At 45.9% G+C, this 17,226-nt stretch overlaps 1 protein-coding gene across 1 annotated transcript in view; it reads right to left on the bottom strand.

Annotated features, from left to right (window-relative positions):
* CAMTA1 (calmodulin binding transcription activator 1) overlaps positions 1 to 17,226 on the bottom strand; it is a 1,278,205-nt gene that overhangs the window by 923,404 nt on the left and 337,575 nt on the right. The window contains exon 3 of the mRNA XM_090023968.1: positions 3,787 to 3,854. Coding sequence (XP_089880094.1) covers positions 3,787 to 3,854 — 68 coding nt within the window. The remainder of the gene's footprint in view (positions 1 to 3,786; positions 3,855 to 17,226) is intronic.

The following is a 17,226-nucleotide window of genomic DNA, read 5'->3' as shown; positions in this document are numbered from 1 at the left end:
GTAATTTTCCATGATTTCCATTTAGAAACTGGACATATCAAAGACTTTATTAGTGCTGTATTACAGTAGGACTTCAATAATTCACATTAATGACTAGAAGACCGATTGTGTATTAGCTGGCAAATTAATGAGTAAGCAAACAAAACACATTTACAAGAAAACATCAAGGTTACTACATCACAAAATGCACTTGTTAATTTATGTAGATACATTGTCTAGTTTTAATGAATTAGTTATAATAGTCCAGTACCTTTATTAGCATGTTTTGCAAGAGTACAAATGTCAAACCGAACCAAACTACAGCACTGTCCTTTTGTGGACTTCAGAGTCACCCCACCAAGATTTTTGTGGAAAACCATCAGCATTTTAGTTTGTCTTTAAGAACCCTTTGGACATTTGCTTAGCATTTCTTCAAAGTTGTTATGATGGTGTTAATAGACTGGCATAATATACTGCTTGTTTTCAAAATACAGAAATAACAGGAGATCCATGTGGAGCCATTTTTCTATGGAAACACTGGAAATCTGTTCTTTTAATTTAATACCTGTTTTTAAGATAATGAAGTGATTATCTTAAGGTAAAATTTTAAGCCACTTCTTACGCTGCCAACATAGAGCTACTGCCTGAAATTCAAAGCCTCTCCATTTTTTGCTTCCTGTATGCTAACACACACATTTCTAAGACCCAATTATTTCCCAAATCAAGTCTCATTCAACCCAGTTCAGTTAAAGCAAACCCAAACCCTGGAGCAAGGTTTCAGGTTTTCATGATAAACATCCTTTATTCTAGCGTCATGGACAACATGGTGGGGCTAACCAGTGGCAAATGGGGGATGGAGACTGAATAGCACTGCACCTTCCTAAATCATTCACATCACCTCTGAATGTTTCCTTGTGAACCCAAAACGTTGGAGCCAGCTTTACAAAGGATTCACAATATCGCATTGCTGACCTCTTATTATGGATTCCAATTTGCAGCAAGCACTTGTCATAGGGCAGTACCGTACTGTAACAGCCATCTAACATCTGGCTCTGGGGGCACACACTGCTAGCTACTACCTAGTGAGATCCTCCAAGTCTTCTCAAAGCACATGTGCCTGATCAGTATTCCAGTACCTCCACCCCACAGTCACTGTAGGGCAGAGACACTTGACATTTAGCACAAAGAGAAATATTACTGAAAAATAGCCATTTCATCCTTTTTTCCCCTACAGATTTATTACTACTCACTTTGTTTCCTCCAGCTAAAGAAACTCTTATAGCACAACCCATTAATGAACTACAAATATTTTGCTCCCAACATCCTTATAATTAGGATGAAGGAAAATCTATTTGTACATATTCATCTTCCATCAGAGAGCATCACAGACAAGTGTCAACCTCTTCCTGAAGCTCACATACCAACATCTCTATGAGAGCTAACTACAGAAATTCATTTCATAGTGATCCCTCAACTCACGCTATGTATCATTTTATTAAGAAATGCTATAAATGTCAGCAGTGCAATTCATTTTTATTAATTTTCTACAATGAAATTAGCAGCACCCGCAGCAGCAAACGAAGAATGGGGAATGTTCCAGTTCAGTGCTGGATCAATATCATTAATTCTTTAATACCAAAAGGCCTGTTTATATGAACTCAGCATTTAACTGCACCAATTAATTTCAATATTAAAAAAAAAATTCAAAATGAACTCAACAACTAATTTAAGAAGGTCCTTGAACAGCCATCACAGCTTTCCTTCTCGTGGGACATTATGCTTTCAAGTGTAAACACACAGGAGCAGGATATTGTAATATTAATAGGAAAATTGCTGTTTTCATGCATTGCCTTTAGCAAACTAAACAAACCCATAACATCTTAAAACACTTCTACAAAATGTATTTATAATCTGATGCCTTTAATAGTACTGCATATATCCCCTGACTCTGCTTAATATGCCTTCTGATCACTCAATAGTTTGAGTTGGCAAAGGTTCAATGAGAAGTTCTTATATATTAGTTCTATAACTCAGGCTCCCAGGTCAGAAAATAGTGTTCTCCAACTGCATCACATCGCCTAGTGGCCTGCAGTCAGTGGGTCACAAAAGACAAACAATTTACACAGTCTCCAACATAAAACAGCAGGCCCTGTACACTGTAGATCCAAATCCCTGTCACCAACAATGAGAGGCAGACCTTATATACTTGAGTCGCGTTGAATTTCCAGCACTGTTCAGGATAATAACAACATATAAAATCCTCTCACCTCTCTTACTTCTCAGCCCTAACACATACTACATTTTGATTAACAAAGAGCCTGTTTAATAATGTAATTCACAAGGATCTTGAGGCACCTCTTGTTCTCCAGAAGATGAGGAAGAACATCTTAAAGTTAACACAAGCTGTTTTCTAATTTTCCAAAGAAAGCCATCCTTCCCTATTCCTGAACTGCTGTTGAACCCTCCTTCTTTATCTAAATCTTCCCTTCCAGGATGACCAAATAAACATTCAGCAAATTAATCTGTACTATCTGTTATGCTCAATAATAGTTCTCATGTCTTACTATAATTTCTGCCTCTGCTAATTACAAAGGAATAGAATGGCAAACCCAGCAACAAACTACTCCAGGCTTTTCTTGCATTGGTTCTTCAGGGCCCCATTGCGTGTTTCCTGGGGACATCCCCAATGGGAAACATAAGGGAAACTCTCTGCCTTCAAAGTGCCATCTTGAATGTCCTACACATTGGCTTTTTCACTACACAGCAGCCAGTACACAGGAATCCTGGGGCCAGAAGTAGGAGGGCCCCCCTTCCAGCTAACCTGACCTCACCTCACAAAAGTCACAAGAAGTCTTCTTTGAATTATCGAGGGTCAAGTCATGGCTGAACTGCAACATGAACTAATCCATTTTTCCCTGGCACTTGTGTTCATAGCCTCCTATTTGCGATCCAAGTATGAAAATGAACTGAGTTTCTCATCTGCTGCACTATGAGGAAAGCACAGAACTTCAGCACACATGCAGGCCCTGGTGCCGAGCTAACCCTCCACTGGCTCTGTGAAACTCTGGCCACAATCACTGGGAAAGAGGTTGCCATGTAAACAAATGGAAAAATGTGCATCGGGAAACATTTCAGAAATGTACACCCTCACCACAAAAAAGTTCAGTTTTCAGTGGCAAGCAGGCGTAACTTCATGCCTCTTAACATAAGAAAAACGTCAGAATCCCACAACAGGAAAACATCTGCGGCCTCAACATACTGGCTCCCACGGGGCTGAAGAAGTTAAATGTTTATGACAGTTAAAAGAATACATGACATTTACTGCATAATAAACAGCAAACATGACTACTAATTTGGCTTTTTGGGACCACCTCACTGCCAGACACTTAACCCCAACAAGAAATGCCAAAACACAAACAATTGCAAAAACTGCATTTTAAATAGGCAAAACACAAGGGACTTTTTCATATCTGGCTAGCAGGTTAGTACAGTAGGGAGCATTGTCAAGATAAATAGCCTTCATTCAACCAAGTCTTTTAAATCCATTCATATGAAAGCATACAATTAAATGTTAAACCATCAGGTTAAAAGTTTTACCTGTCAAGATTGCAGGTGTTCTATTTTTAATCAATCTGATTTCTTTCAATAAAATGCTCATTAAGTCAATTAATAAGACTTTGGTGTCACAAGTGATCAAGCAAGACTTGAAGTTTTCACTTTGTGGTCAATGAATTGATTAGCAAGTCAAGTAATCAGTGAAAATAAATCAATGCACATTTTCACCAGCTGCAATACTAGCAATGTTACCTTGTTTTAGGGGAAGTCGTTAGCCATTCCTCATGCTTTTCAAAAGTTATTAAATAAGCTGCAATTTCCTGAAAAATAAAACAAAGAAGAAAGAATTAATTGGCATGGAACTTTTGGAAACTCAAAAGTTTTATAGAACCAAGCTCCTCTACACCCAGTCTACTCTCAATAAAGGGACTGCCCAGCAGAGGTCTCTCTCTCCTGCCTCACCTGCTCCATTTGATATTACATCAGTTTTAAAAGTCTACACTGGGGAGGTCTCTCCAGAGTTAGACCCATCTCTAAGGTCTTTAATCCAGGCAGGAGAAACTGTACTTTGCCAGCTTGAACTTCCAAGCCCCAAAGCCAAATTATATAAAGCTTAAAAGGAAAAAGCAGCAGCCTTGTTATTAACCTTTTCTACCCTAGAAGCTACTCTGACAACTTCATCTCCTGTGCAGCATCTGAGCGCTCAGTGCTACGTCAGCGATCTAAGAGGAAGCTGGTGGAGGAGATGCAGGCACCTGAAGGTGAATTAAATATTTATAAACACAACAACATCACTGCAGATAGAATTACTGATTTATTAATAATTTCTATAAAAAGCCAGTGGGTGACATCAATATAAGTCATCGCTCCTGCTTGCAGGCATGATATGGCCCATTACTTCCAGATCAGAAGTGATTTGCTCACAGGAAAATCAGTAGAGAGAGTTTGTAAGTTAAATTAAGATGGTATTGGTAGATGGGTTTCATGAACTTGGCATCACTGCCAAATACTAAATTAATTTCCTTTAGGCTGGAAAAAACCCCCATGATTGAATAGAGCATGTGGAACTGTCTTCAGTAAGAACCCTCACAACCCTGGGCACAACACAAGACACGTGTGCAATCCATGGGGAGCAGACAGTAGAAATACCCTGGAGTAGGTTCACACAGCACTGTGCCAAGATGCCTCCCCACCTTCAACTGGCATCTCCGCACACATGCATACCTCTCCTGATTATCCACGGTGTAACAGGGTCCTGCCCCTGGGGTGGCCATAATGCCCTTAGAGTACCCTTGTCCTCTCTGGTTCCTTAGGGTAATTTCCCCTTCAGCTCACCTGCCACACCTTGATGTTATTATGACTTCAGAAAAGGAGGCTGCCCCAGGGCTCCCCAAGCAAGACGAAGCAAGATCATAAGCACCGATGCCACTGTTTATCACCTTAAGGGCTAATCACAGCCTCTGAATCTCCCCTACAGCCATGTCTATGCCTCACAAATGTTTCTACTCATCACTTAAGTGGGCAAAACCTCCAGGTCACCTCAGGCCTCCACTCCCTTGTTGGGGCCTTGACCTTCCTGGCCTCCACCCCCCTGCTCTGGCTAGTCCCTTTAGCTTAGACCTGCTACACCAGGACTGGCTTCTTGGGCACAAGCTCCATCTTGCCCTCTCTGGGCTCCCTAGCCATGCACCTGCCTCTCTCTGGGCTCACTCCAGCTCTAATTCCATGCTTCGTTGCACTCCTCTTGCCCATACTAGTTCCAAACCCAAGCCACCTGTCAAATTCAAACAAAGCACTCAGACCCAAAAGAAACTTCAAGCCAACTGACTGTCTTCCAAGCTTCCCCCCTGCCTTGGGCTGTCCATTGCATCAGGCATTTCAGGAGTCAGCAGAGCCTCTCACTGCAGCTTTCCAGGGCAGGAACTCTTCACTCAGTGGCTAGCAGGATCAAACTGGCCACGTGCTCCCAGGCACAGGCTTTAAAGCCAGGGACAGGCATTCAAGAACCTGAGCCTGAACTGAGTCAATCTTTGCAAGTTAGTCTAACCTGGCTAGGGTAAATCAGCTTTGTAACCAGACAGCCAGCCCAGAAATGCAGCCACATGCCTGCAGTGGCTCAAGCTAGAAGCCAGGGGGTGCTAGAGCAGCCATCCCTTACATAGTGCTGAGCTGAGGGGGGCATGGCCAGGCCCCAGCAGGACAATGTACCTAGGGAGGGGTCCCCGCTTGATAACAGAGCATTTCAGCATTTCACCAGCAGTAGCGGTCCCTCAAAATCGAGGATGACGTCCATCAGTCTTGATGGGTCCTCAGATGAGTGAGTATCCCAATTCTGGATGCACGGTTTCTTTGGTAGTGGGGGCATGTTGTTGCATGGGGGAGTGGGATTCACAGCTTCGGGTTGATCTCCTTCTCCTACCTCTGTTGTCACTGAGGCCCAATGACTTGATACTGAGGCAAAACAATTACCTTCCCCTAGTTAGTCTCTCCCCAGGCCTTGCACCCTGGTCTGTCTGCTGGCAGCCATTTCATTAGCAGCTAACTTGTTTCCTAACTGCCAATCCTCCTTGATTCAGCTCAACCTGGTACTCTTTCATTTTAAACTAATAGGAGCCTTCTGGCTTCCTGTTACACATGGGAATACAGGAAAAGCCAGACTGGATCATTCCACAAGCCTCTGCCCCATGCAGTGTCTTGGCTTGGAGAGAGGCCTGCATCAGCTGCTTCGGAGGAAGGTAAAGTCACCCCTAGTTAACAGTTATGGGATAGCCTGCCCATACAAGATACGCCTGCACAGCCTTGCTAATTCAGTTCTGGAAAGAGATTTTTCTACAATTCTGGATGATCTCATGCATTTTAAAATCTCACTTAATCTGATGATGTTTAACCCCGAGAAATATAAAGTCTTCACCTGGGGAGAAATAATCCGCAACACATTTACAGGCTTGGTGGTGCTATGCTTGCTAGCACCACAACCGAAAGAGACCTGGGGGTCATGATACCCCACAGAATGGACATAAGCCACCAATGCAATGTCATAGCCAGCAAAGCAAATAAGACACTGGCATGTATCTATCAATGCATCTCAAGCAGGACTAAGGATGTCATACTCCCACTTTACTCAGCTTTGGTAAGGCCACAGCTAGAGTACTGCATCTAGTTCTGGGCACCGCACTTCAGGAAGGATGTGCAGAAGCTTGAGAGAGTCCAAAGAAGGGCTACACATATGATTTGAGGTCTGGAGAGCAGGCCATATGAGGAGAGGTTGAGAGACATGGGACTATTCAGTCCGGAGAAGAGAAAACATAGAAGGGACTTGGTGGCAGCCTATAAGTATATAAGGGGTTCACATCAGGGCCTGGGGGAGCAACTTTTTCACCAAGGCACCCCAGGGGAAGACAAAGAATAATGGTCACAAATTGCTAGAGGATCCCTTTAGATTGGACATAAGGAAAAATTTCTTTATGGTCTGAGTGTCCAGGGTCTGGAACAGATTTCCCCTAGAGGTGGTACAAGCACCTACTCGAAATCTTCAAAAAGCATCTGACGCTCACCTTGCTGAGATCATCTGACCCCAGCAGTCTTTCCTGCCCAAGCACAGGGGGTCTAGACCAGGTGATCTTGTGAGGTCACTACCAGCACCTGACATCTATGACTCTGAATCTATGAGCTTTGGCCTCTGTGCCAGCCTGTGATGGCACGCTCTGTGCAAAAAATTTCATCTTGTGTCACGTGCTGGTCACAAGTCTGGCTACTCTGACCACTAGCTGGGCACAAAAGATTCAAGCAAACTGTCTCAAAGGGGAAGAGAAGGTTGCTGGCACTACACCAGAGACCGGAGTCATTGCCATAGCCCAAAACAGCGCATAAGACAGAGGTTCCCAAACTGTTGCAACCCCAGATGGGGTCACAACATCAGTGGACGGGGTCACAATAAACATGCCCCGAGACTTCTGTGCCCACAGCGGGGTGCAGGACTGCAGCTGCGCTGGACCACCTCCACACAGGAACTGCCTTTGTGGCCCAGTGGGTGAGACCCATTGTGGGAGGGAGTGCAGCACCATCATGGCCACCAAGGTGAGGCATAGCAGTGGCCACCGCACAGAGTTGTGCCCACGCTGTTGCCAGGTGAGCAGGGGGCACCTCAGTTTGGCAGCCATGGTGGCATGATGCGGCGCTCCCTCCCTCCTATGCCAGGTCCTGCACACTAGGCTGTGGAGCCCCCAGGGGGAGGGAAGCAGGGTGGGGAGCCCCAAGCCTGCAGTGGGCTGTCCACATACCACCCCTCACAGGCTTTGCTCTGGCAGTGTTGCCGCAGGGGAAAGGATGGGGTGCAGGGGAAAGCCAGGCTCTGCACTCCACTCCAGGCTCAGCCTCCTGTGGGTGGCAGCCGGCACTTGGGCCCTGAGCGCGGGGTAGACAAAGGTCTGTGGGCCCTGGCCCTGGGGCACATGAGGGGATGGGGGGCTGTGAGTTGGGAGTGAGGAGCTATGTTGAGGAAATGTGGTCACGCTGAGGAAAAGTTTGGGAAGCAGTGGCATAAGAAACAGCATCAGGGCAATCACCGGGAAGTGACACAACATACAGCTAACCAGGTGGTAGCAATACTGAACTGGAGTACAAGTCCCCCTGGGGAGACTACATGCTCAGAACCTGCACATGGCCCTGGTCCCTACATTGTTGTCTAGAGAGGCAGTCACACAGCCTCTCTCAGCCAGCATTATACTGCTACGGTGCTGTTCATTTCCCTTTTGCACAGGCAGGGCCACAGTAAACCATGTCATGGCCAGTTTTTCTCACGAGGGCGAACCATATCACCCATGATATGTCAGTGTGATTAAACCAGCAACAGACTGATTTGGCCTCTGGAGCAAGTCCATCCAGAAGAGTCCAAAAACAATCTGTTGTATTTATACAAGACAGTCTAATCAATGATTTCTCTTGAGCAGGAGGAGAAGAGGCAGAACTCCATCTCCCACTTACTGGCTACAGCTCTCTGCAGCTGGGCAGGTGTAGCATTATGGCTGAGTATGAAATAATCTAGACTCCAGTGATTCTACTTAGAGCAACATGCCCCATATTTTCAATGTAAGATACCCAAAAGCTGTGTCAAAAGAGATACTAAAAATACAAATCCGGCATAGGCCACAACATGTTCCAATGCAGACAGGTTCTGGTATGTCTTCCCGAGTCTCATGTTCATCATCTCTATGCAGCACTTTGCACTGCAAGTGTGTACGGTAATTACAATTTTCACTAGAACTGCCTGAATAATTTGCAAAATAGAAACAGGACCAGCACACTGTCTGCTCTCACAGTATTTGGAGTCTTTGTTACAGCCCCAGCACTAAGACCTGGGACGTAATTTGAGATCTGCAGCTCAAACACGCTGTCAACATCTAAAGTCTTACATGGGAACCCCCCAAGACTGAGTATCCATTCTACAGCAGATTCTTCTTGCTTCAAGTAGGTGTTGGTTTTGGCCTGGCAAAAAAGTCCAACTGGGGGGTGTCCATGTGTCCAAAGGGCAAAATGGCAGATTCCAGGAAGTATTTGTGCTACGTATGGACACTGCAGGACATATTGACCTCAAAGTTCTCCCTGTTTGATGGTTACTGCTTGCCTCCTTCCCAAGTAGCATAAACCCATCTGAGACTAGACTTCACGGTGCCTGGAAAACCTATAAGGCTCTATGAAATAAAGTATAAAGTGAGCTAAAATGAAGAAAGCAAAATAATATGAAAGCAGACACTTTATGTTTCCACCATTTAATCTACACATCTTGGATTCAAATCCCAATCAGACAAAAAAAATTACTTTAGCTTTTTGTTATAAATTACATCAATGGTTCTCTGCTTCATGATTGATAGGCCATGGTACACAAGAAACTGCTTAATTTAGTACAAAGCTGCATTCCGGCAAAGGCACAAAGCAGTCAATTTAGGTCAGGCTGCAGAAAAAATGCATCTAATAATCTCAGCTATACCTGTCAACCCAAATTCTGGATGTGTACACCAGGTTCGTAGGGATCATCTTTATTTCTGTTTCTTTCAATTATATTGGTAATGCGAGGAGAAGGGTCCATGACAGCAGGACCAAATCTGCAGGTTCATAAACACCCCATCTGACGGCACTGTCATGAGAAGGCCAAGCAAGCCAGGAACACTGCTCTGCAGAGAGCAGGCATCCCCATCAGAGGTCAGCCCATGTTACATGCAGTAAGTACAACTGGCCACTGGGTGTCACAGTGGTTCTATTAGAAAAGGCCCAGAAGAACATGCCCTTGTGGGTAGGTACCAGCATCTTAATGACAGTCACATTTGCTCCAGGCTCTGTAGATTTGAGAAGCCTGACCCTTCTCCCACGCCTAAACCTGCCATGCTCTGGTCTTGCCCTTCAGCCTCCCTTCTCTGAGGTCTTATGTCTTCCGGTCTGGTCCCTGCATTGCTGCAGCAGAGGAAAATAGCCCTTCAGAGCAGCACTCCAGGAAGACCACCAATTGCTCATAAGGGTAGGTGCATGGTGGACAGGGACTGGCCTGACCTTTAGGGCTGAGCTCCTGTAATCAGCCTGGATGGACAGAAGGTTGAACCACTGTTTGGCAAAGTGTCCATGCATCTTGGCCACCCAAGAGCCATCTCACTGTACAGGGTAACACATGCTAACCTACATTGTCCTAGGCTGTGCACCACACAGCTAAAATTCATGCTCTCCTCCCAGTGACTTTCCCACTACATATCTGCCTTCCTCAGCTGTTTTGCCTTAACCACTGTAGGGAGAACTCAGAGTTCATGTGGTCATGCTGGGCCCCAACTAACTGCTGTCTTCAGGACTTGATTCCCTCCCCCAGCCTAGGCTCAGATACCCACTGGGCATCATGTCTTATTTATGTTGCACCTGGGACAAGAGTGTAAACATCTGCAGGTGCCATGACTTCTGAATCTACTAAAGGACAACCTTTGCTGGGTGGTCCCCGCAGCTTGGAAATGGTTTGGTAGCATTAAAAAACAGGCTGCTTTTCACTAACTGTAGCCGTTCATTTGGACAAGAGCATCATCTAGAAGCAAGGGGTCTGTACAGAAGACTAAAGGTACCAGCAAGAAGCAGCTTGCATAGATACACACAGTACAAATGTTACAGCTGGGCATGGCCTGGAAGCAAGCACCAGTTTCTCTCAAATGTCACCTCTAAGTCTCATTGTTCCCCAAACTGACCTTTCCTAGGTCAGTGTCTATTTCAGTAAGAGAATAACTCAGATTCACACACGGAAATGTGTGAACCAATTTCAACTACTTTACAGAAAAGTGAGAAGGAAAAGTTCAACTACGACATCAGTAAAATGACCAAAATGCTGAGAATGCCATTAAGAACTTTTCCTAAAAGTCTCAGTACTCGAGGAACAAAGCTCAGTCTCATGTGCTGCCACGGAAGAGGAGAGTACAGTATAGCTGCAACACTGAAACAGACTATCCAAAATACCAAATAAAAATTAAGCTCTCCCCTCCTCTGCAAAATCCTATGAAATATGAACTTTCATTTCTACCCAGGAGAACTTTTACAATCTTTTCTCCAATGCCTGATGAAGGGTGTTTGTACCTGAATGCTTGCAATTAAAGAATTTTTTTTGCAAAAATCTTGTTGGTCTAATAAAAAATATACTCCCTAGTACGAGTCCTGATTGCCTTTTAAGTTCTCCCCCGGAATCCAGCATGAAAAACATGACCCTTTGGCAGTTTTAGGACCAGCAATCAATCTCCTTCCCTTAACCGTCCATAACCAGGGCAGAATGCTCGCCTATCCAACCAGCAAGACCCCAACCCACGCACTAGCACTTCACTTGGAAAGCATGCAGCACCAGACAAAGCAACGTGAGAGAGAAATCCCCAAGTCCATAAGGCACAAGATTTCTCAAGAGTCTAAGGTTCCCAACTCTTTGCCACACAATAGCACAGCAGCAGCACAAACAGCCCCTCTGCCTCCTGCACACAATCATACCTGTCCAGCATTGTGCCAGAGCATTACCACTCCAGGCTGCTCTTGCATAGACATTGCTCTGCCTCACAGGCAGGTTGTGAGGAAAGAGTCCCTAGAGCCTGCAGTGCTTCAGAGCCTGATGCAAGGCATCCCTCTGATGATCCACTCACCAGGACACATTCAGATGAGTTCAGTGCTGTCCCTCCCTCTATGTCACTCAATAATCTTTCCCCAAAAATAAACAAACAAACCTCAGCTGGCTCTAGTTTTTCTTCTCAGAGATTTCAGTGGTGACAGCTAGATGGAAAGGTCAGTGAAGCTGGCTTGAATGCTTTATTGCCTCAAATTAGACTCAAAACACAGTTGTAGTTTATTCTACAGAGCTTTTGCAATGAAAGTGTCTACAGGCAATGCAATCTAGAATATTATGTACACACAAACATGGGTCTTTTGACCAGGAGATAATAAAAAAAAGTTTTGTTTGTTTGATGAAAGTTCTTTTATCTGTATGGTACCAAAGCTAAGAGGGGGAGGGGGAGGGCAGAGAAGGGAAAAAAAAACCAATGCTCTCCAACCAGCTGGCCCAAGCATCTGCTAGAGCCACAAAATGCAATTATATTACTCCCAAACGAGACGTAAAAATATCTTGTTTCCAATACTCTTGGTTTTAAGACTCATACTTAATGTCCTCTGGGTATTTCAATGGTGCCAGATCTCTGTGTTATGTACTTTATTAGAGTTGTGTGAATGTCATATTAATGACTTCTAACCAACATGTTTACACTGCAAATAAATTCTCCCAGAATCCATTGCATACCTCATTTTACAAACAATTATTGCCCTGTACTTTTAAAACAATTACTATTGCAGTAGATTATCTGAACAATACCACTTGTTTGTGAATCAGGGAAAAGGCTGCACAAAGGCTCTCAATACACACCTTTCATTTATTTCTAATAGGTTGTCATTTTAAAGTTCAGCGCCCAAACAATACAAGGCAAACCCACAGAAACTGATTCCTGGCACAACACTTAACTGACTAGTTTTGGAGTATACACTAAACGCTGCATTCTCACAAGACAAAACAAATAACATTTCTGAACATTTGACAATATGCAACTGAAAGAAGTAAAGACAACTGGTCCCAAAATAACTTGCCCTGAAAGCCCAGTGTGAAGTCCAGTTTCAAGAGTGATGAAATACTGTCAGATGCTTTCAGTTTACAAGTGGCTAGCGCTCTGAACAATCCACTGAATTTCTATAGAAAAAACATCCAGCATTTAGGATTATTTCAAGACAGAGCTATCAAATCAATTTAGGGGATTTTTAAACAGTGCACTTTTGCACTGAATTTGCTATGGACTAGGAGATTCACTTGTGTGCCTATTATGTTGTACTATGGACACATCATGCTATAGTATGCACCATATCCTAAAATGGAAAACCAGCCCTACAAATGTAAAGGAACTACCCACACTGGATGAGGAAGGATGAGCATCACAAATGGGAGTTCTCAGTCTAATACAATAGAGTCCTATAGAAACTGTTTCATAGTTTCATTGTTGTTAGGGACTGGAAGAGACATTACAGCTCATCGGATCCAGCCCCCCTGCACTTGGGCAGGAAAGACTGCTGGGGTCAGATGAGCCCAGCAAAACACTTTTTAAAGTTCGCCAGGGTGGGAGACTGTACCATCTCTGGGGGGAGACTGTTCCAAACCCTCAGCACTCGACTTGTAAAGTTTTTCCTTATGTCTAGCTTTAAATGATCCTCAGTCAGCTTGTGCCCATTATTTCCTGCCCTCTGCTGGGGGGGCCTTGGTCAACAGATGCTGCCTCAGGCCCTGATATATGCTCTTGCTGCCACCAAGTCCCTTCTGAGTCTTCTCTTCTCCAGGCTGAACAGTTGCAAATATTTCAGCCTCTCCTCATATGACCTGGTCTCTAGGCCTGGTCTCATGCATGCAGCCCTCCTTCGGACTCTCTCGAGCTTCTCTACGTCCTTCCTGAAGCGCAGCGTCCAGAACCAGATGCAGAACTCCAGCTGCAGTCTCACCAATGCCAAGCAGAGGGGTAGGATGACATCCTTAGCCTTGCTCAAGATGCCTCGGTAGATGTACGCCAGTGTTTGATTAGCTCTGCCAGCAATGACATCACATTGCTGGCTCATGTTAATGCATTGGTAGCCCATGTTCATTCACTGATTTATATAAGCAGCCATTTAGGCTAAGGACAGACTTTCAAAAAGCCCAACCCTGAACTGATTCAATTTTCACAGGTTAGTCTAACCTGCAAAGACTGAACTGGTTTGCAAGTGCATAGACATTCCCTTTTCATTCCGGAAATACAGGCACATGATTGCAGTAGCTCAGGCCAGAAGCCTGGGGGCAGTAGAGCAGTCCTCCCTTCCCTTTCACAGGGAAGCTGAGCTGAGACAGAGGGGCGGGTGGCCAGGCCCTGGCAGACCTAAGTAAGACTGAGGAGAGGTTTAAACTTCCAACTTGCCCTGCAGGTTCAGAGGGTGAGGGAAGAGGGAGCGTGGCCAGACCCCTGTGGCAGGGGAGGAGGAAGAGGAGGAGAGAGCTCTGTCCACCCCAGCAGCTCCCCAACTGCCAGGAACTGTCCTGGCTTACCACTTCCCATCCCCAGAGAGGGACTCTTCCCTCTATGCCCTCTTCCCCACCACTGTGAGGTGGGGAGGGGGACTCATAGATTTCATAGACATTAGGGCTGGAAGGGACCTCATGAAATCATTGGGTCCAGCCCCCTGCACTCTCGGCTTAGGTGATGGGCAGGGGGGCAGGCAGAGTGCTGGTGGCTCCCCCTTCCCCCTCCTCCCCCCAAGAAGTGCTGCTGGCACATCCAGGCTTGGCAATCGGCCACAGGGGGCCCCTCCCACCGACACTGCTGCAGCTGCCTCCAGGTGGTCTCCATTTGGCCCACCCTCACCGTCTATGTCAGCGCAGCCGCCACTAACACCACTGCTGCTGCCTGTGGCCGGTCACCATGCTCCCCCAGCCTCAGGAGGCATGCATTGCCTCTGCCCCTTATATACTTATAGGCTGCCTGCAAGTCACCCCTGAGCCTTCGCGTCTCCAAGCTGAACAGTCCTATGCCTTAGCCTCTCCTCATAAGGCCTGTTCTCTTGACCTCCGATCATGCGCGTGGCTCTTCTCTGTATTCTCAAGCTTCTCCACATCCTTTCTAGAGTGTGGAGCCCAGAACTGGATGCAGTACTCCAGCTGCGGCCTCACCAAGGCTGAGTAAAGGGGGAGGATGACTACTTGGGTCTTGCTTGAGAGGCACTGGTAGATGCAAGCCAGAGTTTTATTTGCTTTGCCAGCTGCAGCATCACATTAGTGGCTCACATTCATCTTGTGGTCAATCATGACCCCTAAGTCTCTTTTGGAAATGGTGCTAGTGAGTGTAGCACTGCTAAGCCTGTAAGTATGATGTGGGGGTTTTTTCCCAAGGTGGAGCACCTTGCATTTCTCCGTGTTGAATGTCATCAGATATTGATCTACCCACCTTGCGAGCCTGTCCAAGTCAGCCTGAATTCCCAGCCTATCCTCTAGAGTGACCGCACTTCCCCATAATTTGGTGTCATCTGCGAACTTAGCCAGTCCATTTCTGACACCTGAATCCAGATCATTTATCAATACATTAAAGAGTACTGGTCCAAGTACTGAGCCCTGGGGGACACCAATGATCACCATGCACCATGTTGACTCACTTCCATCAACTATCAGTCTCTGGATCTGACCACGGAGTGACTTCCGCAGCCGTTGGACCATAAAGTTGTCGAGGCCGCAGTTCCCCGATTTTACCATGAGGACATCATGGGAGAACAAGTCAAAAGCTTTTCTGAAATCTAAATATATGACATCAACCTCTTCTCCTTTGTCCAGGTGATGTGTCACCTGGTCACAGAAGGACATGAGGTTGATCAGGCAAGACCTACCTGCACTGAAGCCATGTTGGCTCTCTCTCAGAATGTTGCCTTCCGTTAGCCTCTTGTTGATGGTTTCTTTGATGATTTTGTCCATGATCTTTCCAGGAATTGAGGTCAAACTGATTGGCCTGTAGTTCCCTGGATCTGCCTCCCTTCCTTTCTTGAAGATAGGCACCACATTGGCCCTCTTCCAATTTTCAAGAACCTCTCCCAAGTACCACGAGTTCTCAAATATCCTTGCTATTGGTTGTGCTATGATGTCAGCCAACTCTTTTAGCAATCTTGAATGCATTCCATCTGGGCCAGCTGACTTGTGGTTGTCCAGCCTCTCAACCTGTTCCCGCACAAGATCTTCACCAATTATAGGCATATGATCACCCTTACCCTGGTAGTCCTGTGTCCTATCTGTGCGCTGCTGCCTGGTCCAACCTGGGTGTTGGGAGTGGCTGTCAATGAGCTGCAGCCGCCGGGAGTGGCCCCTCCCCTACCCAGTCCAATCACGCTGAGCCCCAGCCAAGGCGGTCACATAGCCAGGCTGGGCCAGGCTAGGCTATGGGGGTGGGGTACTCCTCAGCAGCTTCAGCTTACTGACAGGGAGGCTGAACCCTGTCAGCGAGCGCAGCCTAACCTGGGACGCAAGGGCGGGAGCTGGCTGGGCAGCGGGCCAGTCAGGCCAGCTCAGAGACACTGAGGGGGCTCATGAGTCTGCAGTGAGCCCCCACGGCAGGCAGCTGCCAGGCTGTGGGCCCGCTGACACCTCTAAATTAGCCTGGGTAGCCCACTGCCCGGCCAGCCACCACCTGAGCGCACGAGGTCAGGAGCAGTGCCTGGGGCAGCAACTAAATGACAGCCACTCCACGCACCTGGGCTGGGCAACACCAAACACAGCCTCCACTCCCTGCCCCACAGTGGCTTGGGGAAGAGGAGGAGGAGGGGAAAGAGCTCCCCTCCAGTACTGAACAGAGCCCCCACTCCCCACTTAATGGGAAGAGAGATGAGCACAGGAAAGAGTGCCCCTATGCTCCTCCCTGCCCCCTTAGCCTTAATGGGGCCATGCCAGAATGGCTGCAGTCCCTGCTGGTGGGACAGGGAAGGGAGGGAGAATAAACCCATGACAACTCTGAAACTCTGATGCTAAGCTGGGGCCTGCTCACAATAGTTAAAATACAAAATACTGATGCTAACTGCATAGTGCAAGAGGATGCAAGTTCATGGCTAGGCCATCTGAAAATAAATGATGAGGTATCCCTTCCAGCTTATCTTACTATACTCATGATGACTTCAAACAGGCTCCTAGTTGTCTGGTATGTAACCGTGTGAAATGCCTATCCTTGATTAATTAGTATGGTAACTATTTCTTTTGCAATTATCTCATGTTATATACAGGAAAAGTCATTCTCCATATATGACAGATGTCTCCTCCTGATTTGCTTCTGTTTTGTGTAGTGGTTCCTTTAATTTTCCAAAAACACTCCCCAAAACCTTGTTTTTTTCCTGGTTGTTAATCAGTTTCTTGATATGTTCCAAACTTGGTAGAAACGAGTAACGTCTTGTCACTGAGGAAGGTAATTCATTCAAATTGGAGCCTTCTGATAACCAATGAGAAGCAGTTTGATTAACAGGATTTTCCTGTCAATTACTGCTTGGGTCTCTTTCTTGATTTATACAACTAAAAGAATACTTTGAAGATGCTGGACTAAGGCTATAAGAACAAAGTGAAAACAGCTAATGGTGCATGCTACAAGAGTGAGAAATCTCTCTAGCACC

Source organism: Crocodylus siamensis, chromosome 12 (genome assembly GCF_052110815.1).
Source record: "Crocodylus siamensis isolate JL-2025a chromosome 12, ASM5211081v1, whole genome shotgun sequence".
NCBI lineage: Eukaryota > Metazoa > Chordata > Crocodylia > Crocodylidae > Crocodylus > Crocodylus siamensis.
Note: the sequence above shows the minus strand (reverse complement) of the source record. Positions and strands in the feature narration are given on the sequence as shown.